We start from the raw sequence: 25976 nt of genomic DNA on the forward strand, positions 1-25976 counted from the left end.
GATTTGATAGCTTATTAGTAACCCTGACTCTCTTTTTATTCTTTTTATTCTTGATTGATGTATCTTTTTATTCTTGATGAATGTATTTTTTTCTCGTGTACACTGAGAGCATATACACCAAAGACAAATTCTTTGTGTGTCCAATCAAACTTGGCCAATAAAGAATTCTATTTTATTCTATTCTATTCTATTTAATACAATTGTTTGTTTTATGCAGAAGTGTTTGCCTCTTTTATGTAAAGTAAATCCTGATGCAAAATTTTAACCCTGAAAAAGTTAAGAGATGTGCCTGAACATTTTAAATGAACAGATGTTGAACAAGTGAATGATCAATAGTCTGGATATTTCACATACAACAACTAGAGAAGAAACGTTTAAACCATCCAGTTTGTTTTGCCTATTACCAAGGCATTACATCGTAAAGCCACTAATGCTTTACCTTCATTATCTGGGATTACCTCAAGCAGGAAGCATCCAAGGGTAACATGAATTATTAGCAGAGAGCACAAAGCATTACTAATGTGCCTCTTTCATTCTGCAGCATAAAATAGAGAATGGCATAGAAGCACAGCCATTGGCTGTTAGTGATGTCACATCCTCATTCATCTATTTGCTATTCCTTTGCTGGAAAACACCAAATGCACTCAACTTGGGTAAGAAGTGAGGGGGGCGGAAGAGAAATTTATATCATTTTGGAGGTCCTCAAACGGTTTCAGCAACCTTGTCATTAGCACCCTTCCCAGGAATAAATTGTAGTTGCTTTTTTTAAAAAAATGTGTCCTGTGGTTTAATACTGTATATACTCGAGTATAAGCCTAGTTTTTCAGCCCACTTTTTGGGCTGAAAAAAGCCGCCTCGGCTTATACTCGAGTCAGTGAAAAATTTGCCCAAAATGGAGGAGAAAAAGGGGCGGGGCCATGCCGCTGGGTGACACTCGTGAATGGCCCAGTGCCCCTGTGAGTTTCCCCTCCCTCTGTGTCAGTTTGCCGCGCAGCGCGCACCGCACCATCCCCCCTCCTCACGTTCTAATGTAATGCAGGGCTGTCTTACGATTCCCCTTCCTCCCCCTCCTGCCGCTCTGCAACGATGTCCCACCTCCTCCTTGTTATGGCAAGCAGCCACATAGCGATGTCCCACCTCCTCTGGTACAGTGATCCAATGATAGGAATCACTGTGCCGTGTGTCATAGGAGGCGGGACATCGCTCCCGCGGCTGCACGGGACATCATCATCACAGCGGGACATCAGCATCATGAGGTGAGTGAAGTATTTCATTGAATACACCGCTAGTTTACTGTTTTTCTTTGAAATAAATATTCAAAAACATTATTGGTATCTATTTTTACTTTTGAAATTTACCGGTAGCTGCTGCATTTCCCACCCTAGGCTTATACTCGAGTCAATAACTTTTCCAGTTTTTTGTGGTAAAATTAGGTGCCTCGGCTTATATTCGGGTCGGCCTATACTCGAGTATATACGGTATGTCAAATCCACAGAGCAACATCAACTGCAGGTACAGATTTTATACGCTATATACATTTCATTTCTGAGTGCTTCATCACAGCAAGGGATGCAAACAAGGTATCAGGGAAGATGGGGCTGATGAGCAACAAATGTGTTATTATAATGGAACAACAAATGTGTTATTATAATCATAGGGCTAATCTGCTAATGCTGCTGAATGGTTTAAAATCTGTTCTCTCAAATGGAACTTCCGAAGCAAATTGGTTTGTCCTATTCTGCAAGCCTTCATGAAGGCTCATCTGACAGTCAACGTGTAGATTAAATTGTGACTAAAGAAATCATATTAAGTAATACAAAGCCATGTAGGATTCAAGCGGAGGGGGTTTTATGTGGTTTATTTTCCTGGTTGGCCTGTGGGCGTAAGAGGAGAGTGGAAGAACTACAAAGTAGGTCCATTCCAGCTGCAGTATATTCTGTTGCTTCATCTTTTTTTTCATGCCCTCCTCTTGGGAGAGTAGAAAGCTAAAATCAGGATACAAGGTGGAGAAAGAGAGAGGCTATCTTGGCCCAGTAATAGCAATAGCAATAGCACTTAGATTTGCATGCCACTTCACAGTGCTTTACAGCCCTCTTTTAAGGGGTTAATATTGCTCCCAAGTATTTGGGTCCTCATTTTACCCACCTCGGGAGGATGGAAGGCTGAGTCAACCCTGAGCCTGGCGAGATTTGATCTGTCAAATTGCAAGCAGTCAGCAGAAGGATCTTGCAGTACTGCATTTTAACCACTGCGCCACCGTGACTCAGTAATGATCAGAATGCTGTAGTGTCAAGGTTTGCTTCTATTATGTCAATACATCGAAAAGGAGCAAGCTACTACAAAGGTGGCTGGGATACAAACTAAGTCAGGAGAATCAATACACTGAACCCAACCATAGTTTACCGTGCCTCCTAGTATCTGGCTATCGTGTGAAATGTAAGCAGGGATTTTTGCATCAAGCACAGAAAAGAATGCAATGTCCTAGGTACAAAATGAGGTACTGTATTAGAACAATAAACACCAATTATAACTACTTGGCAATAGCCATTCTTTGATCACCTAGACCAAAGGTAACTCAATTTCATTGAGGGATGCATCAGGGTTGTGTTTGACTTGGGGAGGGAGCAGGGGGGGCTGGCTAGCTTGACATCACTTGTGTCCGGGGCACCTGTGGTGGCCTTAGCGCTCTGCTGGTGAAAACAAACTCCCGAGCTCTGTTTTCACTGGCAGAGGCACTGGTCCTTTGCTGTTTCTAGGGTGGCCCCATGGGCCATATCAAAGTACCCCGTGGGCCAAATCCGGCCCCCGGACCTTGAGTTTAATACCCCTGATCTAGATTCTTGGTCAAACTATATTTTCCCAGGCAAACACAGAAGCAAGAATTTCAAAATGGAAAAGTCCTACTTCGTTCTCAACTAACGCTTTAAAATCAACGGAAGGATTAAAATCACGCTGAAAATTCGGTATAAAATCAGTTAACATTTGTCTAGATTGTGCTTGCTGACATGGTTTTCCAATATGCACCAAATGGTGCACTGATTTTCACGCAGAAGAAAACTCTCCACATGCAACAGATGTGGTCCTCACCTTGCTGACATTTACGAGCAACACAATAGTGCCTTCTCCAGGAAGAAGTTTCCCAGTGAACATCTGCTGGATCCTCAGCTCAGGAATGTCCACAGCCACAAATCCAGCAATTGGCTTTTTGCTGACAACATCAAACTTTGACTCTATCTGAAGGTGCCACTGATGAATATTTTGCTCTGGACAAAAATAAAAACAAGAAGGTTGGTTGCTGGCAGACATGAAATACGATGCTTCTTTTACGTACTCTATTACATCAAAATGGTCTTCCTGATCTGGTATTCTCTAGGAGTGATGGACCATCATGCCCAATTGGGGATGGGGACTGCAGGTGAGGTGCACATCTTTTTCTTAGTTAAGATACACTTTGCCTTTCAATACCTGGCAATGGCCACACTCCAATAATAAACAGGTAAAGTCAGAACAAAATGATCAGCCACTGCCACTGACTTCCCTCTTCGAGTATTAGAAAATTAGATCCATGCACCCAAGATGCTCATCCATTGACCAGGAATAATAGATTGAGACATAGAAGATAAATGCTGCATCAAGACTATTATAGTTATAGCAGCACAGAAGCAGCCTTTTAAAATTCTATACCTAATTTGCAACTGAAGCAGTGGTGGGTTGTTGCGGGTACAGCCTGGTACGGCTGTTACAGTAGTGGCCGGGAGCAGCTGAGAGCATACTGGTACAGTGGCTCGTTTGGCCCACCTGCCCACCCGCACTCTATAGGTTGTTTTTATGCCAAAATGCACACTGCGCATATGCACAGCGTGAGGTGCCTGTGCATGTCCCAACAAGCAGCTGTGTGTCGCAGAGGCAGTGGATTGCGCATGCATGCACAGCGCACATCACGAGCATGCACAGCATACGTCAGGCTCATGCACGGACAGACCCCGATCAGCGTACCGGTAGCGATGGTAAGAATAGCCCACCACTGAACTGAAAGATGCAGTGGCCATCAGTGACAGGAAGCAACTTGGTGGCTCTGAAGAAGAACAGAGTAGGAAGCCTGATCCTATTAAAGATAAACTATCCTCACACCTTTGCTTATGCTATAAACTATTGGAAATCAAATCTGGGGGGAAACTCAGATATTCAGAATGATGGTCTACATCAGGGTGTCAAACTTGATTTCAGTGAGGGCCACATCAGGGTTGTGTTTGACCTTGAGGGACTGGGGTAGGCATGCCAACTTGACGTCACTCGTGTCAGGAGTGCCTGTGGCGGACTGAGTGCTCTGCCAGTAGAGCGCACCCCCAATCTCCTGCTCTGCCAGCAAAAATGGAGCTTTTGCTGGCAGAGAGTTGCAGGAGGCCGTCGCAGCCGAAAATGGAGATTGGGAACCCGCTTTCTCTGACAAGAGGCACCGTGGGTCGGTCCTTTGCTGTTTCCAGGGTAGCCCCGGGGGCCAGATGTAAGCACCCCAGGGGCCGGTTCCCGCCTGCAGGCCTTGAGTTTGACACCCCTGGTCTACATTAATCTCAGCAGCTTCTGTTTGAGAAAGGCACAGATTGAACATCAATAGAAAAAGTAATGCAAGATAAACAAGTTATGCTATAATTTGTCCTCTCTTCTCCCAAAAGCCTAGGACACAGCTAAATTATGAATGCTCTACCATCTCAAGAAGGGATGATCTAAGAGGTCACCATATCAAATAGAGGGCAGCACCAAGGGATGGACTCCCCACAGTTAGTAAAACTGTTAAAAAGACACTTAAGACTTTTTCTACATGCTTGAAAAGTAACAATTTTCCTTTCAAAACCCAGTCAGTTTTAATTTGTTTTTATTTCTAACCTGGTGCTTCTTATGCTACAAAAAACTTCAATGGAATACCTTTTTTCAGAAAAAAAATATATTCAAAGTATTTTTAAGTAAAATATTTATGAACCTTCTCTCTGACCCTCCCATATCATATTTTGTAGTTCTACTTTAAGACAATATTACCCACTAGTATAATTAACTAAAATGTATCCCCCCCTCCACAAACACGGTGGCTCAGTGGATAAGACACTGAGCTTGTCGATCAGAAAGTTCGGCAGCTTGGTGGTTCGAATCCCTAGTGCCGTGTAATGGAGTGAGCTCCCATTACTTGTCCCAGCTTCTGCCAACCTAAAAATTCAAAAGCATGTAAAAATGCAAGTAGAAAAATAGGAACCTTCATGGGTTGGAAGGTAACAGCGTTCCATGCGCCTTCGGCATTAAGTCATGCCAGCCACATGATCATGGAGACGTCTTTGGACAGCGCTGGCTCTTCGGCTTTGAAACAGATATGGGCACCGCCCCCTAGAGTCGGGAACGACTAGCATATATGTGCGAGGGGAACCTTTACCTTGACCTTATCCCCTCAAAATAATAAAACATATAAACTTGTAGGAAGATGGAGCCTTGAATTCTTCCCCAGAGATATTATTCTACAACCAGCTCTAATTTTGCTTTAATAAACTGCTTTAAACTGAGTTTGTCTATCGGTCACCAACCTCAGTTACATTCAATAGCATCTGCCCAGAATTTCAAAGACAAATCTTTGACAACACTACTTAACAGCAGTGTGACCAGAAACATTTTAGGATTTTGAGAGCAGCTTGCAGATGCTGCCACAAAAAACCGCCACCATAGAGAAAAGGGAAGTTGCCTGCTCACAAAATGGTTTCTTTTGTAAGCGAAGCCAGAAGGCCAACTGGTGAGATTGTTCCCTGCTGTTTCTCTCCTGATCAACTAACCACCTTATCTTGGTCTTCTAAGCACATTAAGACCAACTTTCAGCAAAGGATGTACCACCACTTCCTGTATTTTCAGAGAAGGCCCCCAAGAGCCTTGGAACCAGCACTCTGCTTTGCAACATGATAATCTCTGATTTATGTATTTTAAAATAATAGCAATAGCATTTAGACTTATATGCCGCTTCATAGTGCTTCACAGCCCTCTCTAAGCGGCTTACAGTCAGCATATTGCTTCCCGCAATGGTGGGCCTTCCTTTTACCTACCTCGGAAGTATGGAAGAGTGTGTCAACCTTGAGCTGACCAGGATCAAACTCCTAGCAGTGAGCTGAATTAGCCTGCAATACTGCATTCTAACCACTGCACCACCACAGCTCAGTAATAATAAGAATCACTTTTAAAAGTCAAATGGAAGAGTAGTAGGCAGTCTATCAGAAATACAAACTCTTTCCATGCTTAATGCAGGAAACCTATCTTCACCCCTAAAACAGCATTTAGATATGGAGAGCACCTATAAAAAAATATTTTTTGTTTTCATTTCAATATTCTGGATTCTAAGAGTACTCCTCCCTGATTACATGTAGTAATATCTCATTTTTACAGCCGATTCTAGATACATTAAATACTGATTCATGTGCTGGTCTTGCACTTTGGATAACCTTTGTATCCAGCTTAACACACTTTCATCATAAGCCTTTATTCAGGAAAGCCTTCATAGAACATGCACAGCCAAGAAAAGGAACTTTCAGGAAATTGGGCAATGAGCTGACAAGCAAAGAAAGAAAGAAAGAAAGACAACATCTGTTCAAAGCACAGGAAGTAATTTGATAGAAGGTCCATAATAGACAAGCTAGAAATGAAGGATAGCAATAGCAGTTAATATAGGGAGAGCAAGAAGGCTGTTAAGTGAAAACAAGGAGAACAGGCAATGTTCAAAGTTTGTGATACAATACAATTTATGAATCTAAGAAGAATTATCCAAAAATAATTACTGGAAACCCTTCATAAAATCAATTTTATATTCTGGAAAAAGAGGTAAGCACACAACTGAAGACAGATCACTAAAACATTGGCTTTTTTTATAGAAACACAAAAAGATTCTAGGCCCGTGAGGGTGAATCTATGGCACGCCTGCCACAGGTGGCACGCAGAGCCATATCTGAGGTCACACGAGGCAATGCCCTATGTCAGCTCCAGCACACATGCGTGTGCTGGCCAGGTGATTTTCAGCCTTCCAGAGGGTGCGGAAGGCTGTTTTCGTCCTCTGGAAGTTCAAGAATGAACTTCCAGTTTGCTTTTTGGGCCGTTTTTTGCCTCCCCAGGCTCCAGAGGCTCTCCTGAAGCCTGGGGAGGGTGAAAAATGGATCCAACGGGCCAATGAGAAGTTCAGAAATGATCCATTTCCAGCTTCCGGATGGAGGGCCTCTGGGGAGCCGGGGAAGGCCTTTTCGTCCTCCCCAGGCTTCAGAAAGCCTCCAGAGTCTGGGGAGGACAAAAACTCCCCCACTGTGGGGCAGGGGCCACGCATGAATGCACAGGTAGATGGGGCGCATAGAATTGTGGTGTGGGCATGCATGCGTGTACGCAATAGCTCATGTGCACACAATTTTGGCACGCCTTTACAAAAAGGTTCGCCAACACTGTTCTAGGCTAGCTAAAAATTCAATGTTCATTTGACATTCATGACTATGACTACAGAGGCCTATTTTCAGTCAAAGTTTCATGAACAAGAAAGGCCATTACAGGTAGTCCTCGACTTACAACCACAATTGAGCCCCAAATTTATGTTGCTAAGCAAGAGTTTTACGACCTTTTCTGCTATATTTGTTAAGTGACTGCAGTTGTTGAATTAGTCAGACAGGGGGAAAGTGAATCTGGCTTCCCCTTTGACTTTGCTAGTCAGAAGGTCCCAGAAGGGGATCATGTGACCCTGGGGCACTGCAATGGTCATAAATATGAGTCAGTTGCCAACCTTCTGAATTTGATCGTGTGACCACAGGGATGCTGCAATGGTCGTAAATGTGGAAAATAGTCATAAGTCATTTTTTTTCCAGAACCGTTTTAATTTCAAACGGTCACTAAACAAATTGTTGTAAGTCGAGGACCACCTATAGTTTTCTTAGGTTTTAAAGTATCAAAAAAAACCACTGTTTCCCATGCTCAGTCAAGAGTTAGGAAGGCAAGACTTACCATAGAAAGGAGTCACAGAGAAGTAGTCAAGGTGATAAAGATTATAGGCTTCAATTCTGACATCCTTCCAAATACCCTGAGTGGGGAAAGAGGGACCCCAGTCCCAGCTGAATGAGCACTGCTCCTGAAATAAATGACACAAAACACAACGTGAACTGCACAATGAGCGCCTGTAATCGGAAAACACCAGATTCTGCAACATTCAGGGGAATCTGCCTTTTATTTTATTTTTTATTTTTTTGAAAGACATTTCAGGGTTGGTTGCTGGACTGAGATACGGTACAACAACACCGTATGCAGCAAAATTGAATGTGGAGGCACTTTCTGGGGTTTTGTGGGCTTCGTGGAATTGTGGCAAAGGGTTTTATTTACAAAGAAAAGATTTAATTTGCTGCCAGATTTGAGTAAGCGGGGATCACAAAACATGACTGAAGGTTGAAAGTGACTTGTGGATTGCTCATACTTGTACAAAGAAATGAACAAGTGTTGACATACATTGTAAACAAACTGCATTTCTAGCCCATTCTATCTCTAAAGGGAATTATTTATTATTACTGTTGTTGTTATTACTAAAAACCTCAGTGAACAGAAAGAAATATAAATAAGAAGCCATTTGTCAGTATGGCTGGAGGGTGACTCTAACACAGCTTCCTTTTTATATGCTTCCTAGGCTAAAGAAATCCATTGTGAAAGGCTGAATTTTTGAATTTCTGGATTTTTCATAGAATCTGTGAAAATTTATTATACAAAGTAAAATAAATAAAAATAGTAAAATTTTCTCTTTAATTACATTTTTTTCAGGCATTTATTTCAGATGGTATTTCCAATCTTAGAACTGAAAATAAGTGGTCTCTTGCTCCGTGGGCCAAGAGAAAGTTCAATGACATAAAATCTCAATAGAGTGTTCCATTTCAGTTATGGTCTCTGCAATACAGAATGCCCGCCAATTATATAATTGCTTCTTATTATATAATGTCGAATTTCTGAAAGCTGCATTCCCGGTCATTCTGTAGAAATCAGGTGACGGAGCATCTGGGAGGTATATACCAGAGGTGGTATTCAGCCGGCTCTCTCCAGTTTGGGCGAACTAGTAGTGGCGGCTGCGGGAGGCTCCGCTCACCCACCCTGTCGTAATGCGCGAGCACTGCGCATATGCAGAAAGCGATGTGCATGTGCAGACGTGGCACATGTACTCACATTTGCAAACCAGTAGGGAAGGGAAATGAATTCCACCGCTCTACAATATGTAGAGCTATAAATATCTCTATATATTGTCTACCAATATTTGTAGCATGCCTTGGTCATATGTATTTGGCTACAACTACTATCCCAGTTCAAAAATATACTAAATATCAATTATGCTTAAAAAATAGTTAAGTACAATTCACATGCTTCAAAATAATTTGTTTTCTGAGATTTAGAAATTCCAAAGGGCCACTTGACACATTAACTTTTATCCCATAGAGTGGCACTTCCATGCGAAAAACTCTATCAAATGAAATGGGTTCCACCACAAAACCGCGCTCGACTAAACCGCATCCGACTAAACCGCGTAGCTAACGTCATCAACAGGGCGACAACAGCGCGGAGACAAAAGCATGCTGTAAACCCTAAACCTAAAATTAACCCCTAAACCTAAACCTAACCCCCCTAAACCTAATCCTAAACCTAACCCTAAACCTAACCCTTAACCTAACCCTTAACCTAACCCTAAACCTAATCCTAACCCTTAACCTAACCCTAAACCTAACCCTAACCCTTAACCTAACCCTAACCTAACCCTAAAGCTAACCCTAAACCTAACCCTTACCTTAAGTTGAATCGGCTTGCTTTCAAAGCGCTATTTAAAGCACCCTTCTTTCTCCGCGCTGGCTGTTGTCGCCCTGTTGATGACGTCAGCGACGCGGTTTAATCGGGCGCGACTTAGTCGAGCGCTGTTTTGACGGGTCACGAATGAAATGATAGAACCTTGCATGTGGGCAGCATCCACAGAGACATTTCATCACATGCTAGCTATGATGTTACACAAAGCTATGTCACGCTACACAAAGATGCTATGTCATGCTACACAAAGCCGTCATATGACTTGGAGCGTGAGGCTGCTTTGAAAGCATGTTAAGCGCTACATTCCATTTCTGGATGATGGCAAATTTATATGTTACCATGCAAAAGAAAAAAGAATAGCTAGAATAGCAATATCAAAGACTTTTATTCCTGGATCCAAGGTTCCTTAATTTCAGCTCCCACAGAGAAAAGCACTGTACTAAAAGATTGGCAGCGTAGCTTATGACAGGCCCCTTGCAGCGTTTTCTTTTATGACTGTCAAAATTTCACTAAATTTCTATTAATTTGGGGATGAGATCATGCTGTATGGCCTGAGTTTTAAGAAGTTTGCAGGTTTCTACTTGAGAAAACAGCTTTTAAAATTGTTTTTTTTTTCCTGCAACTTCACAATGCTTCTGAAATAATATTTGGAGGCTCCTATTGCCAGTCCCCATACGAACAAGCAAATAAACAAAAATGTTGGGCAGACAAAACAAACAGAAAAGACTTAGTTCCACTTAGTTCCTATTTTTGAAGAAAAACACCCTCAGGAGTTTAGCTTCTAAAATTAAGGTTTTAGAAAAACGTAAGTTTAACATAATTCAGTAATCCAAGAATGAGACATCCAGAATCAGATTATCCATGCGGCACCAAACTTTAACCGCCGCGCTGCTTTCCATTAACTTTACATGAGTCCATTGAACTGATCCGTAAACTAATGCAAAGAATACATTTCACTCGGATGTGAGGTTCTGATCACACAAAAACATTAGGGCAAAAAAGTTATCGACCACTCTCTGGACAGATACTGTTAAGTCCTTGGACTTCCAACCTGGGCTGAGTCGAGTTTCGCTGATTGTTTCCAGCGCGCCGGGGGACAGGCGCGCTAAACGTAGCCGCGGATTGGCTGGCCGCCGATAGCGGTCTTACAAATAGCCGTCAGATGGTCTCTCTTGTTCGTCTGTCGTAGTTCTATGTTAGTTTACTAATAAACGGTTCAACTGCAACTTGGCATCTGGTGTCACCTCGGTTTGTGAACAAAGCAGATACCCAAAACATGGCCTCATAATTCCCCCCTCTGGGCATACAAGCGACCTTGCTAAAGTTTAACACTGTGACCTACCATCTAAATTTATAACCCTAGCTGAACTATACTAATTTTGGCAACACACACTGCCCTTGCCTCATTTGTTCCCTACATCCCAGGAACTGGCTTGCCTGCAAATAGATCAAATTACAAGTAATGTGAAGCAGGCATTGTGCCTATTTCTAGTTTAGAGCCCTGGGAATAACCATTTCTTAGAACAGAAGTTCTCCATTCCCTATACCAACCACCTTTCAGCTTGACTGCGGTCATGATGCAAATGATGAGTTTCAAATCTATACAAGCAGCTGGTAAGAATATAGCAAGGGAAATAGTTTCAGACTAGAGTCACACGCTTCTAAATCCTAAATCTGCATGTGGCAACTACTCTAAAGGTTCTCCGTGAAAAACGTAGGTGACAGAATTGCCATAGGCAGATATCAAAAATAAAGTCATGAATCCAGCCTTCATGTGCTATAAAATCATTTTAAAATTCTACATTATATATATATAATTTGATCACCAGAGGAATGATGTAGACATTTAGTGTAAACTCACTTTTATTATTCATTTATTAATACAATAATAGAATAATAAAAGAATACAATAAAAGAATAATAGTAATAGTCTTAGTAGGTAACACAACACTGTCATATTACCTACTAAGAATGTATTACTATTATTCTTCTCTTCCTTCCTAGTGCCTATCGCTTCCTACTTATGACTATAACCACATTGCTTGTATCGTTAAATTTTATATTGTTTTATTTGTTTCATAGTATAATTTGATTGCTTATTAGTAACTTATGACTATTACTAAGGGCTGTATCTTATGATTCTTGATGAATGTATTTATTTTATTTTTCTTTATGTACACTGAGAGCATATGCACCAAAGACAAATCCCGTGTGTGTCCAATCACACTTGGCCAATAAAGAATTCTATTCTATTCTATTCTATTCTATTCTATTTTGTACTTCTTTACTGTCCATCTCTCTCATTTTCCTAGAACTTTTACTTCCATATCCCTGCTCTATCAACTTAAAGGTTAAGTTTATTTATTTTTAATAAAGGATTGATATCCTCACTTTCTTATATACACTACTACAAAATGTATAATAGTAGGTCAGAGAAGACAAACGATCCACAGGGCAGGTCTGGCTTGCAGAGTTCCTGCACATAGGTAGTTAACAACTACCTCCATGTAATGAAAACATTGTCATTCTAGCTACTGATACTTATCACTGAACTGGCCTGCCAAGTGTAGAATGCAACCATGCCATTTTTATTCACTGTTACCAGTATACCATGAGCTACTTCAAAAAAGATTTTTTCCCCAGCCTCTTTGAACTCAGTTCGCCCTTCTGGACCATGCCATTCTGAGTAACCAAGTACTAATCCATACACGAAAGAGGCTGTAGCATAATTTATATACTCCAGGGTGATCAATCTTTTCAACTGGCAAAAGCCCAGTTTTGTGCAACAGCAAGGGTGTCCAAATATAAACATTAGAGACATGTGTACTTAAAAGTATTTGCCGCTTTTATTCAATTAAAATGGCTAAAATTTCAGGAGAGAGACAAATATTGAAAGATCTGGGTTCTCAGATAGGATCACATACTTGTAAAGTTAAAGATTCCCTTTGCACATATGTGCTAGTCATTCCTGACTCCACGGGGTGGTGCTAATCTTTGTTTCAAAGCCAAAGAGCCAGCACTGCCCGAAGATGTCTCCATAGTCATATGGCCGGCATGACTAAACGCTGAAGGTGCATGGAGCACTGCTACCTTCCCACCAAGGTGGTCCCTATTTTTCTACTTGTATTTTTACATGCTTTCGAACTGCTAGGTTGGCAGAAGCTGGGACAAGTAACGGAAGCTCACTCCGTTACACGGTGCTAGGGATTCGGACCGCCGAACTGCCAACCTTTCTGATTCACAAGCTCAGCGTCTTAGTCACTGAGCCACTAAGCCACCTTGTCTCACATATTTGAGTCACTTCTAATTCATTCTGTCGCTCTCTCTCGATAGGCAGACAGACACCCATACATTTATACAGTATGTCTGGGGATTATTAATTGCTTTTTTAAAAAAAGAAAAAGAAAATGAGGTTGGTGTCCATCATGCACTGGTATGCCTTAGTATTTAGAAGAACCATGCTCCGGTCCAAGATGAATTGAAGCTTGTGGTTCTAAAAGTCACAAACATCAACCATGGGCACTGCACATTGGCACAAAGGCCTGTTCCTAGTTAAATGCAAAGAGCAGGGAGGTTTTAAAGATTCACACAACTGGCCCATGCACATTCACCCATAGCAGGTGTTTGAAAACACCTGACTAGCTCCTAAAATCAGACAGATGAGGCCTTCAGGGGAAAAAAAGCAGCAGCTGTTTTCAAGTATCTTTCTTTACAAAATGTGTTGGGATGATGAGAGAGTCAAAAGAAGCAGTCGTATTTCAAAATCACGTTAATCAGTAAATACATTTTACCCACAGACAAAAAGTTTCACACACATATTTGCCTGTTCCATGCTCTGGGGCAGTGGGGGTTCCAGATCCTGTTCCAACAGGTATGGTTGGAATGGGCCCAGCAGCATCCACATTGATGGGCGCACACATACACAGCGCGCGCATGTGTCTTACTGCCTCCATGAGCCTCCACGACGCTCCAGCTGCTCAGTGCAGCATCGCACAGGCACTGTACGCGCCATGTGCATGCACGAAACGTGGAAGCCTTAAAAGACAGGTAAGGAGGTCGGGCGGGTGGGTGGGTCCTCTGAAGCACCGTACCGGAACAGCATCCAGTGCTCCGGGCAGGGTCCAGTACGCCCTTACCGGAGCGTACTGCCTGCAACTCACCACTGCTCTTGGGCCATGCCAGAGGTGGGTTCCTATCAGTTTGGACCGGTTTGGCCGAGTAGGTAGTACGCCCACATCCCTGAACTGGTTCCATAAGCGTTGCCAACTTGTTTTTTGTTTCTGCACATGTGCAGAAGCAATTTTTTCACTACGGACCTTATGGGGCTAGGAGAGAGGGAGCTAGATAATCCCTGGATCCCCTATCTGAAGGATCGCCATCCCCATTCCTAAATGATCTAGGGGAAATAGGGGGAGAAGGGGAGGTCACCTGCCTGCCACGTCTGGCTAGGGAGACAGAAGGGGATGAAGGACTGAAACCCCTAGGAAGAGAGGAAGAGGGGGGAGGAATGGGCCTCACCGGAGACCTGGATCTGTCTGGAGAAGTGGGTCGAACATGGTGAGATAGTTTCTCAGCTCTGGCCACTCTCTTCTCCAAAGCCTTCTGTCTGCGGAGCTCATCTCTTACTGTGGCTCTAGAAGGACATTGATCCGCAGATGGCTTAGAAGTCATCACCCTAGGCCTCAACCTGGCCTGACCTTCCTCTCTCTCCTCCCCATTGCTCCCTTCAGGGCCCTGCGTCGCCCCGGTGCTTGTAGAGGCCATGCCTCACTCACGTGGCTGGATCTGCTTGGAAGTCGAACCAGAGCCCTTTTGGCCTCGATATGCGGTTGCGTTGCCGGTCAGAAGGGCTCTTGCCGCTTCAGAGCCCGCTTGCAATGTAGGCCTTGCCCGTGCTGAGGTTGGTGCCATGAGGTTGCTCCAAAATGGCCACCGCGCCTCATGGCGAAAATAGAGGCCGCCCAGTAAGTTGACTCTGAGGTGGAAGCCTTCCAGCAAGTCAATTATTAGCGCTGCTCCAACTTGCTTTGGCCGTGTGGCCGCGCTGCTGCACAGGCTTGCGAAGCGCTCTTAGGAGTCGCGTTTGGCGAGGCTAGAATGACACGCCCAATTTCCTCCGCCGTGGCAAGCTGTTAAGATGCAGCGGCTTTAAGGCGCACCTAGAATAATCCCGGCGATGCAGCTCGCGTTCCGTCCTCTTGCCTACCTCGTTGCCTTAAAGCCTCTTGGAGTCTCGGCTGCGAATAGGAGCTCATCACCCCTGCATGCCCAGGAGTCGGACAAGCTCCTTCGGCCCAGAGGCAAGGACTGGGAGCCCTGCCTCCTTATGAGATTGACTAGCAGATTCAATGGCCGTCGGTCCAATAATATAGAAATTTGGAGTATCCAATTAATCGAATTAAAACAGCAATTATTAATATCTCAAGGAGCCAAAAACCAGTGTTTGAACCAGGAGATTGAGAGGAAACTGGGAGCCAATAGGGAAGGATGGTGACTTTAAAAAATTCCCTCAGTCTCTGGATCAATCAGGCTGTGACTTAACCCTGTTGTAGCCACTCCCGCCGAGCTGCAGGAAAACATCACATTCACAATGGTGGATATGCCTCTCTAGCAATTCTAAACACTGTATGCATATTAGGGACAATGGTGGGTTCCTCTCCCTGTTGCTACTGGTACGCTGCTCACGGGGCTGGGTGTCCTGTTCGTTCATGCACGCTGCACACACATGCGCATTCTATCGCCCCTGCGACACCCAGCTGTTTGTCAGACGTCACACATGCGCCGCACGCTGTGCGCATGTGCACAATTGACCGGTTGCTTTAAAAACAGGCATAGAACGCGGGCGGGTGGACCAAACTGGCCACCATACCAGTACGCTGTCAACTGCTCCCGCCTACTAGCAGTATGGCTGTACTGGGCCATACCAGCTGGAACCCACCACTGATTAGGGAGTAGGCCATCTTGAACACAGATGGACTTGTATTCAGATAAACTTGCAGAGGATTGTTCTGTCTGATATTTACAGAAACAAGATTGGCTGGTCTTTTGAATACATTTCTAGGCGTTATGACTGAACTGAATAATAGCTGTTGGGAATTATCTTCTAATAATCCTCAAATAGATCCCACCACCCTTTTAAAATAGCTTAATAAGATCTGATGTCTTATTAGGTGACACTTCCCAGAAAGTGTCAGGACAGACTGCATAATATAAGTAGTTTGGTACATGGGGAACAGAAAATGAAAACAAAGCTGATTGGCCAAGATTTTTACAAGTCTGCCAGTGTCTTTTGGAACTTCACAGAGTCAGTTTGCATCTTTTCTCATTGTTGAAATTTCTCTGGTGGGATTCGGTCATGAAGCACCATTCATGAAAGGAATAGGAGTTGGCTATTTTTAAAAAACCCATTCTATTTCAATTACCCCAACTAGGAACAGTTTACAACTGGCTTTTTCTGGCATGGATTATATGAACTCTCTTGTTCTCTATTATTACTTTGTTATCATTGGTGCTAAATAAACTTTTCATTGTACTGAAAAGTCTCCATTTCTGTTTCTAAATGCTTTATGTCTCAATAAAGTGTGTTATATACTGTGTTAAATGAGCTTTAAATAAAAGGGAAAAACATTTCAATATTAACTATATAGAGCAGGGGTCTCAAACTCAAGGCCTGGGGGCCAGATCCAGCCTGCAGATTGTTTGGATCTGGCCCACAGAGCCACCCTGCAAACAGGGAAGAATAGGCCTGCAGCACCTCTGCCAGAGAAAACGGAGCTCGGGAGGGCAACATGCGGCTCTCCCGAGGTCCATTTTCCCTGGCAGAGGGTTATAGGAGGCCATCGCAGCTGAAAACTGAGCTCGGAAGTCCGTTTTTGCTGGCAGAAGGTGCAGGCCCCCACAGGCGCCAACAGGCCTGACAACGAGCTGGCCATGCCCACCATCCCCTCCCGCTCCCTCGAGGTCAAACACAACCCTTATGTGGCTCTCAATGAAATCAAGTTTAGAGTATTACATGAGGAAAATAAAAATCTAAGTCTATCAGCTATGTCATGAATTCTGCAAATATATTTCCTGTCATAATCCAATGTATGCAATTTTCTCTTTTACTTTCACATAGCAGACTGTAAAATATGACTTTTATGACTTACTTCTAAAAAGCAATCACAGCATATTTAAAGTTCATAGTTGGGCACACCATAAGTATGAACAAGTAAAATACAGGTAGTCCTTGTTTAACAGCAACAATTGGGACAGGTCACTCTAGGCTATTATTAAACAAATAATTAAGCAAATGATTATGATGATTATTAAGTGAATCATCCACAGTTATTATGCAAGACATCTGTGGCTGCAACTTGCAATTTCACTGCTGGTTTCTCTATTGACTCTGTTGGTTGGAAGCTGGTTGTAAAGCACTCAGATGCTGATTATGTGACCACTGGCACACTGGGGCAATCATTAGCCCAAGGACTAGTCATAAAGCTACATTTTTCAGTAGCTATTCATTAAACAGAGCAGTCATTAAGCAAGAGCTACCTATAACAAAGAAGTCAAAGGACATCCCATTGCTTAACTATGGGTTGACCTATAAAAGTATCCTTTGATTATGGATTATTAATTTAAGTGATAGAGTTCAATCACCAAACAAGGACAATTGTAGGATTCATTTCCTCTGATCATCATTCTCATAACCTACAGGCACACAACAGCATTACCTTTCTGATGAAGTTCACGTGACATTCTCCTTTTTGCACAGGTGGGGGACATTCTGGAGGCACTTTATATGATTGGTGAATTTTACTTTGTTGTGCAGCATATAAAATAGCAGACAAAAAATGAACTTGGATTGTGTTGCTCTCCTTGATCACATCAGTAACATCAAATTTCTATTTCAGAGATAGACCAACAAAAGAGAGAGAGAGAGAGAGAGGGAGGGAGGGAGGGAGGGAGAGGGAGGGGGAGAGAGAGAGAGAGAGATTGTAGACAAAATGAATGAGTTATTCTGGTGCACAAAGTCATTTGCATGTTGGTTCAGTTATGTGTACTTGGATTCTTCTGTTTGCAGGGGTGGGCCGTCGGAGGCTTGGAGGGGTTCAGGAGAACCTCTAGCTAAGATTCTGTGCAGTTCGGAGAACCCCCAAATCCCACTCCTGGCTGGCCCCACCCACACCTCCCAGGAGTCCCCACACGGCCCATTTTGAATGCAGGTAAGCGGAGGACATGCACAGAGGTTCGGGAAGGGTGAAAACAGGCCTACCAGAAGTTCAGCACTCTGGAGCCTAGGGAGGCCGTTTTCACCATCCCGGAGGTTCAAGGAAAGGCTCTGGCGCCCGGGAAGAGCAAAAAAAACCCTCCTGCCATGGTGCAGGAGGCCGACTAGACCATGTCAGGCATGGCCACACCCACCCAGCAACCAGGAAGAGAACCCCTTGCTAAAATTTTTGAAGCCTACCCCTGGTTTATAGATGTATACCACATATGTAGGCACTGTTAAGAAATAAGGATGATTTGCTGGTTTGCTGTATGATTATCTTCACATTTCTCCAAAGGAAAGGAACTCCAAGGAAAGATTTTTCTGCTCCGAGCACAGCAAACCTTCTGGATAATAGCAACAACAGCGTCATTAGCTGTTGATTGGCCCTGTATTTTACAATAATGTTACCAGAAGAGGTGCTTTTCAAGCAATGCTAAGCTTTCTGCAGAAGTGGCTTCAGGAAAGTATTGGGAGGGATTTTTTTTGCCTCACAGATGCCTCGTGTTCCCATCTCTACCCTCTTATTATACTCTTCATGCACAAGAGATACAGCATCTAAAAGCTGTTCCTAGCACTAGGTTACCTCATCTTATTGATGACCCAGATAGTCATTGATTGGCTAACTCATTTCATGATGTTGCTGTTGAACATCAAATTAATCTGCAAGAAAACATTCTGGGCAGTCATCAATCTGGAGGGGGAGGTGCTTGCAGTGAATCCTACATTGTGGACAGGGTTGGACGTGATTACCTCTTAGGTACTTTCCAATCTATGATTTATGATCCATTATGTCAGTTTCGTTAAGCAAGCTAACCTAATTTGTATCATAGAGACTTGGATGAACAATCTAAGTGTTCCAGATTTAATCAATTAAATCTGTCCAAATACAGGTTGGCTGTGTTTGTGGAGTTACATTCATACACAGAAATTCCATTCCCATCACCAGGAAACTACTCATTCTGCAATTTGAGTCCCCAAAATGCAATCTGTATATAAGGGCTTTTATTTCATTTTGGGTTGAAGGGATAGAATAGAGTGTTACTGGCATATCATCCACTCTGTTTTCCATGAGCCTTTGTGTTTGAACTGGTAGAGATGATCTCTAGTGTCATCATCCCTCTTCAATGTGCATTCTGGGGACTCAAATTGACCAGTCAAAAATTATAGGGTTTTCTCAGTAGATCAGATACTTTGCAGGTGAAATAGTCATGTTAATTTTTGCTTCTAAGCAGTTAAGACAGAAAACCAATGGCTGGAGGTGTGCATGTTTTTCATTATCCATAGCCATATCCAGGGGTGAAATCTACTTACTTTCACTACCGGTTCGCAAATGTGAGTGCGCGCATGCACAGAGCATTAAAAACAGACATGATGATGTCTAGGCGGGTGGGTGGAGCCTGCTACCGAGCACGCCTGCAAAGGTAAGTAGAACAGCAAGGGAGGGGGGGGGGATCCGCTGTGCCATGCGATTCAGATTAGCTAGAAAGCAGGAAATCCTGCTTTCTAGCTAATATAAATCGCGTGTCACAGCTGATCATCGGAAATACCGGTTCACCTGAACCAGTAGCATTTTTTTTACTACTGGTTCAGGCGAACCGGTCCGAACCGGTAGCATTTCACCCCTGGACATATCTATTCTAAATACTATTTGTGTTGACTATCGCTCAAGGAGCAGGGAACAAATTGCAATGGTCCATCTCCAAAGATTTATGAGATTAAAGCAGCGGCCTCCAAACTTTTGGGCACCAGGGATTGGTTCTGTGCACGAAAGTATTTGTGCGGACTGGAGGGGGTGTGGTTTTTTGTGCTCCCTGCATCCTGTGAATGGAGCTTAGCTTGTTTGTGCGGCCTGGTTGCTGGCATGCTGCAGATCAGTGCCGGCCCATGGACCGGAGGATGGGGACCTCTGGATTAAAGCACTTCCGACTTCTTTGAGGGATATTTCAATGCATAAAATAATACACGGGATTGTGGAAATCTTCTGGCCCAATACCTTGGCCAGGCAGGAATCCTCAGACTATGCGAGACAAATGGTTGGACAACCATTTGTTTAATAACCTTCAGAGATGGACCACCTACAGTTCCAGGAGGCAGGCTGTTCTTTGACTTAATAGCTGTCAGGGTCATGAAAGTCTTCCATATTTCAACTTTTAATCTTCCTCTGAAAGCTTCAAGCTCCTGGGCTTTGGCATCCCCTCAGAAGTTATGGGGAATAAATTCACACTCTCTTTCTTAGGACAGCCCTTCAGATATGAGAAGACTGATATTGTATCTCTCTTTAGCACTGTCATCTTTAGCAATAGCAATAGCAGTTAGACTTATATACCGCTTCATATACCACTTTCAGCCCTCTCTAAGCGGTTTACAGAGTCAGCATATCTCCCCCACAGTCTGGGTCCTCATTTCACCCACCTCGGAAGGATGGAAGGCTGAGTCAACCTTGAGCCGGTGAGATTAGAACCGCTGAACTGCAGATAACAGTCAGCTGAAGTGGCCTGCAGTACTGCACCCTAACCACTGCGCCACCTCAGCTCTTTGGGTTAAACTTACACAGTTCCTTTAATTCAAGGGCTTTTAATCTTCACGGACTTCATGAATACCTCAGGGTCTGTGGCTGAATTTCAGGAGCTGACATAGTTGGTTGGGGGAAAATTGTATTTTCACTTTTTTATTTTAATACATTAACCAAACATTAAGAGGGTCATCACATGACCAAATCAATTTTACCACCTTTTTTGAAGTGTTTATTAAGCAAACACAATGGTCAGAATGTGAACGATGCCGTTGTTAAGTAAACCCAGTGTCTGCAATGTGTATTTTTTGCCCAAAACTGGAAGTAAATGCCAGTTTCTAGCAAAAAAAAGAGTCATAAATCACTGTCCCGTGACTGAGAGTTGCTACAAACATCCATAAATGCAGGTCAAAAATGCAGGGCCTGCTTCTGCCAGCCGTCCTGGGAAACCCAGAGCAGGATGGAGCCCATTAAATGGCTTGTGTGATGTGCTGTCGCCGAGGCAGGGGTGGTGGTGATTTTATTATATTAATTCATTTGATTCTTTTTTATCAGCTTTATTGTTTTAAATGAGGTTTTATATTCTGTAGAGTCGCCATGTGTGAATAGGCAGCAATATAAAATTCAGTGAATGAATGAATAAATAAATAAAATGTGAACACAACTTTGAATCTGGGTTGTAAAGTACATAAGATTTTTTTTTTACTCCATAACTTCGAATGGTTGCTAAGTGACCGTTTGAAGGTTAAGAACTTCCTGTATACATCAAAGTACAGGATCTCGCACTGCAAAGCACCAGCAAGATTTCAAATTGAGATCGGAAGAGGCAAAACACATCAAATGCATATATTCTTTCCTGTCACAGAAACCTTTTTTGGGCAACTATAATATATTACACACTGCATTGGGAGTTACTATCTTATTTGAGTTAAACTATATAGCTCAATAAGTTGGTAACATTTGAAATGTCCTGAATTTGAGATGTGTCTATTTTTGTTCTCTTCTGTGACTTTAACGAAGCACTATCCCGCCCCCCCTCCAAAAAAAAGGATACTCACATATGTCTGGAACATGTTATCCGTCTTTCCAACAGTTATGTTATTTATCACAATCTGTGCTACTGTATCTACCCCCTCAAAAACCAATATCACTTTTTGCCATGTGCTGCAGAAAAGATAACAAAAAACAGAATTTTGAATCATTTTATTTGTTATATTCCTTCGTTACAATTCTAATCCCACTACCAAATTCTATCATTATAACGAATCTGTGAAATAAGTTACCGTATTTTTCGGACTATAGGACACACCAAGATTTCAAACAGGTAAATACGAAAAAACAGTTTTTGTCCTCCCCAGCCCTCAGGAGCACTCTGCAGGCTTCAGCACGGTTGGGAGAAGGCAAAAACGCCCCCGTTTTTGCCTTCCCCCAGCCCTGCTGAAGCCTGCAGAGGGCTGCTGGGGGCTAGGAGAAGGCAAAAATGCCTCTGTTTTTGTGAAAAATGCTCCATTTTTCGCATAAATGTGATGCATGGGCGGGGCTTTGGGAGGCCAAAAATGGCTGTATTCGGTGTATAAGGCGCACCAACACTTCCAGGCACTTTTAAGGGAGAAAAAGGTGTGCCTTATACTCCGAAAAATATGGTAGGTGATTCATAATCCAGTACCTTGATCAGTAATTCTCTTGTTCAAAGATGTATGCTGCTATATTCCGTGTGTGTGTGTGTGTGTGTCTGTGTCTGTGTCTGTGTGTGTGTGTGTGTGTGTGTGTGTTATTCCTGGATTAATACATGCAAATGTGCAGTCCAAACCTTAGTAATCTTAAATTCAGTTTTATCACATACCTGATATTCAAAGGAGCTTTGAATGTTCTGCTATATGTCCAGTTATCCAAAGAGATCCATCTGTAGGCCAGATCATTAAATCTATAGTAAGGATCCTATAAACCACATGAAACAAACAAACAAAAACTTAAAATTGAGTGATTAAATAAATTATATAGACATTCTAAAGGATATATCACATATGTGCTACTCGTTCCTGACTCTAGGGAGCGGTACTCTTCTCCATTTCCAAGCTGAAGAGCCAGCGCTATCCGAAGATGTCTCCATGGTTATGTGGCTGGCATGACTAAATGCCGAAGGCGCAGAGAACACTGTTACCTTCCCACCAAAGTGGTCCCTATTTTTCTACTTGCATTTTTACATGCTTTCAAACTGCTAGGTTGGCAGGAGCTGGGATAAGTAACAGGAGCTTACTTTGTTATACGGCGCTAGGGATTTGAACCGCCGAACTGCCAATCTTTCTGATCGACAAGCTCAGCATCTTAGCCACTGAGCCACCACATCCCTCTCAGCACAGGAAATTGCAAACAGCTATTAACTAAGGTAAATGCATTAATGCCTGATTTGCTTTCGCTCATCCCTGCTACATGCCCCTCAATAAAAGAGAGGATTCTACATCATATCCAGTTGATTCATTAGATTAGGGCATTTCACAAAATTATAATTTATTTACTACTCCCAAAAGTCATGAACAATACTATAAAAAGAAGTAAAAATAAAAGGCTAATGCTAAATAAGGAGGCAAAATAAACAGTATGTAAACCAGTAAAATCACACAATCAGAGAACAGACATAGTGAAACAGAATGAAAATGCAGACAGGAAAGGCAGAATAGAAATGAACATTGTTTTTAATTTGACAACACCTAAAAGAAGAACATTTCTCATATACAGTAATCCCTTCAATGAAATCACCTGAATTGCACAGGATAAAGGCAAGAATTGAAATGAGGCTTCCTTCCACCAACCTCTTTAATTCATCTCAACTTAATATGCAAGCCCAATCCTGAACCTCCTTGTACATTTATAGCAGTGGTGGGATTCAAAATATTTTACTACCAGTTCTGTGGGTGTGGCTTGGTGGGTGTGGCAGGGGAAGGATACTGCAAAATCTCCATTATTCCCCCCATCAGCTGGGACTCAGGAGGCAGAGAAGAGATGTGGGTGGGTCCAGTCAGAGGTGGTATTTACCTGTTCTCCGAACTACTCAAAATTTCCGCTACTGGTTCTCCAGAACTGGTCAGAACCTGCTGAATATCACCTCTGATTTATAGGTTGCAGGAGTTTTACATAAAAAGCTGCAGTTACTCCAGCTTTAACTCAGAAAAGCAACATGCTGTTGTTATCAGATGTGGTCAGTGTTGTTTTGAATCACTGAACCAAGCAATTTTCAAGGCCAAATACAAGAGAGAAACTTTCCATATACCCAAACCATTCAGCAAAATATTGACAAATGTGATGAAAACAGAAATCAAGCAGACTGCATCCAACTCCGTAACAATATAACAAATAAGTCTCCAAGCATGTGTTCTAATTGAGGCATAACAACTTATGCAATCAAGCTGTAAATATTAGCATCAGGGAGTTGGTGGTAGTAGAGATATGACACATGCTTAATAGATATAGTATATTAATCGACAAATGTGGAGAAAAATTGGGGAGAAGGGACAATTCTGTGTCCTACCTACAAAGATAGAAGATTTGGAATGCCAATGATTTAGGTCTCACTTATTAAATTTGTGTAATGATCCACATCTGAAGTGGAAACTGATTTAAAGCACGCATGGGAGCTCATGTAACCCTCATCAGCAACTCCTTAAAAATCCTGTGACTTTTACACATGCTGTGTGATCCCTCAAATCACATTTGATTTAAGAGGAGACAACACTTGATACTGTACAGTGCATGAATGACTTTCTCTCCTTCAAACTTTGAAAGCTGCCCAACGTTACTGCTTTCAAAGAATGTTCATATGACTTCTTGGTACTATACATCTCAGATACTATACATTCACAGGGGGTGTCAATATGTGTAACATCATGAGGAAGGAAGCAGCTGTAACTTGTACTAGCAGGTTTAGCACAACCAGAAGAGTCAACAACCTAACATTAGTTGAGTAATCAGAAAGAGAAACCACCTACTGTGGAGAAATGGGTAATTTATAGAAGTAATTTCCATTTTTTTTACAAGCAGATAATTTGCCTTGCTAATGCACTACAATGTCAACTCAGACAACAAACAGAAATGAGGGTATCTATGCTGTGTAGTTTGTAGCCACAGGCATAGATCATTAAATGTAGACCACCTACTATGTAGGGAAACTATCTGTTCTATTTAATATTCAGCTTTGGTAAAGTCTCAAAAATGCAGAATTGCTCGTGATGGCAACAAAACAAGGCCAATAAAAATGATCAATTGCCTACAGTAGAAATGGGAATGATATTTGAGCCCTACGGTATTTTGCTGAGAAAAAAAAAGTTGCAAGCAGGAAAGAACATGGTTGAGGTGCATAAAACTGACACTATGTGGGGGAAAGTGAATAGGGAAGGGTTTAAATATCTAGTTTTCCCTTAACTTTAGAGCACAGGGATATTCAGCAAAGTTGAACAGTAGGAGATTCTGTACAGACAAAACCAATCCCTTATATGGCATATGGAATTTGCTGCTGTAAGATGCAACAATGGATATCAAATGATTTTAAATCAGGATCAGATAAATTCACAGATGAAAAGCAACCCCCAGGACTTTTGATATTTCCAATATCAAAGGCAAAATGTGTACTGTTACTAGTTTCTATGAAATAATAGAAATCCATTGTTCCTTGTCCACATCATAGTTGGATAGACAATTTCACGGTCACCATGGAAACAGGGTAGCAGACTAGATAGTTCTAATTAAGGTCTGTTCTTGTGGGATAAGACTGATCAATTGCTTATCCCACAATAATTCTGCCCCCATGTATGAGGTCATCAAGCAACATTGTGTGCATGACACTGCGCTGATGTTATCCATTTAGTGAAGTCTGGCTGACAATTCTATGGGCCAAGGCTTTCCATGTCTTCTCACCTTGCAGTATTTCTTTGAATTTTTCTATGCTCTAGCTCAGGGGTCTCCAACCTTGCCAAATTTAAGCCTGGCGGACTTCAACTCCCAGAATTCTGGGAGTTGAAGTCCGCCAGGCTTAAAGTTGACAAGGTTGGAGACCCATGCTCTAGCTGATGTCAGCTTTGATGGTGTCCAACCAACATGTTCTTTGACAGCCTGGTTTCTTTTTATAACTAAATCTTCCAAACATTGCTTTCTGCAGTGAATTTCCCCACATGACATGGCCAAAGTGAGTGAGACGCAGTTTCGTGATTTTGCCTTCTAGTGACACGTCTGGTGTTACGAACTCCAGGACTAGCTTGTTAGTCACCATTGCTATCCAAGGAATATACAGGAGCCTTCTCCAGCATCACAGCGCAAATGAGTCATTTTCTTCCTGTCTTGCTTTGTTACTGTCCAAATTTCACAACCATAGGTAACTATGAGGATCATAACAGAGCA

The 25976-nt window shown here is 42.5% G+C and overlaps 1 protein-coding gene across 1 annotated transcript in view; it reads right to left on the bottom strand.

Annotated features, from left to right (window-relative positions):
* MANBA (mannosidase beta) overlaps positions 1 to 25976 on the bottom strand; it is a 64400-nt gene that overhangs the window by 32652 nt on the left and 5772 nt on the right. Inside the window, 5 exon segments of the mRNA XM_032224213.1 lie at positions 3088 to 3263; positions 7999 to 8122; positions 17538 to 17708; positions 21647 to 21752; positions 22432 to 22526. Of these exon segments, the coding sequence (XP_032080104.1) occupies positions 3088 to 3263; positions 7999 to 8122; positions 17538 to 17708; positions 21647 to 21752; positions 22432 to 22526 (672 nt within the window).

The sequence above is a fragment of the Thamnophis elegans genome, chromosome 9 (assembly GCF_009769535.1).
Source record: "Thamnophis elegans isolate rThaEle1 chromosome 9, rThaEle1.pri, whole genome shotgun sequence".
Classification (NCBI taxonomy): Eukaryota; Metazoa; Chordata; class Lepidosauria; order Squamata; family Colubridae; genus Thamnophis; species Thamnophis elegans.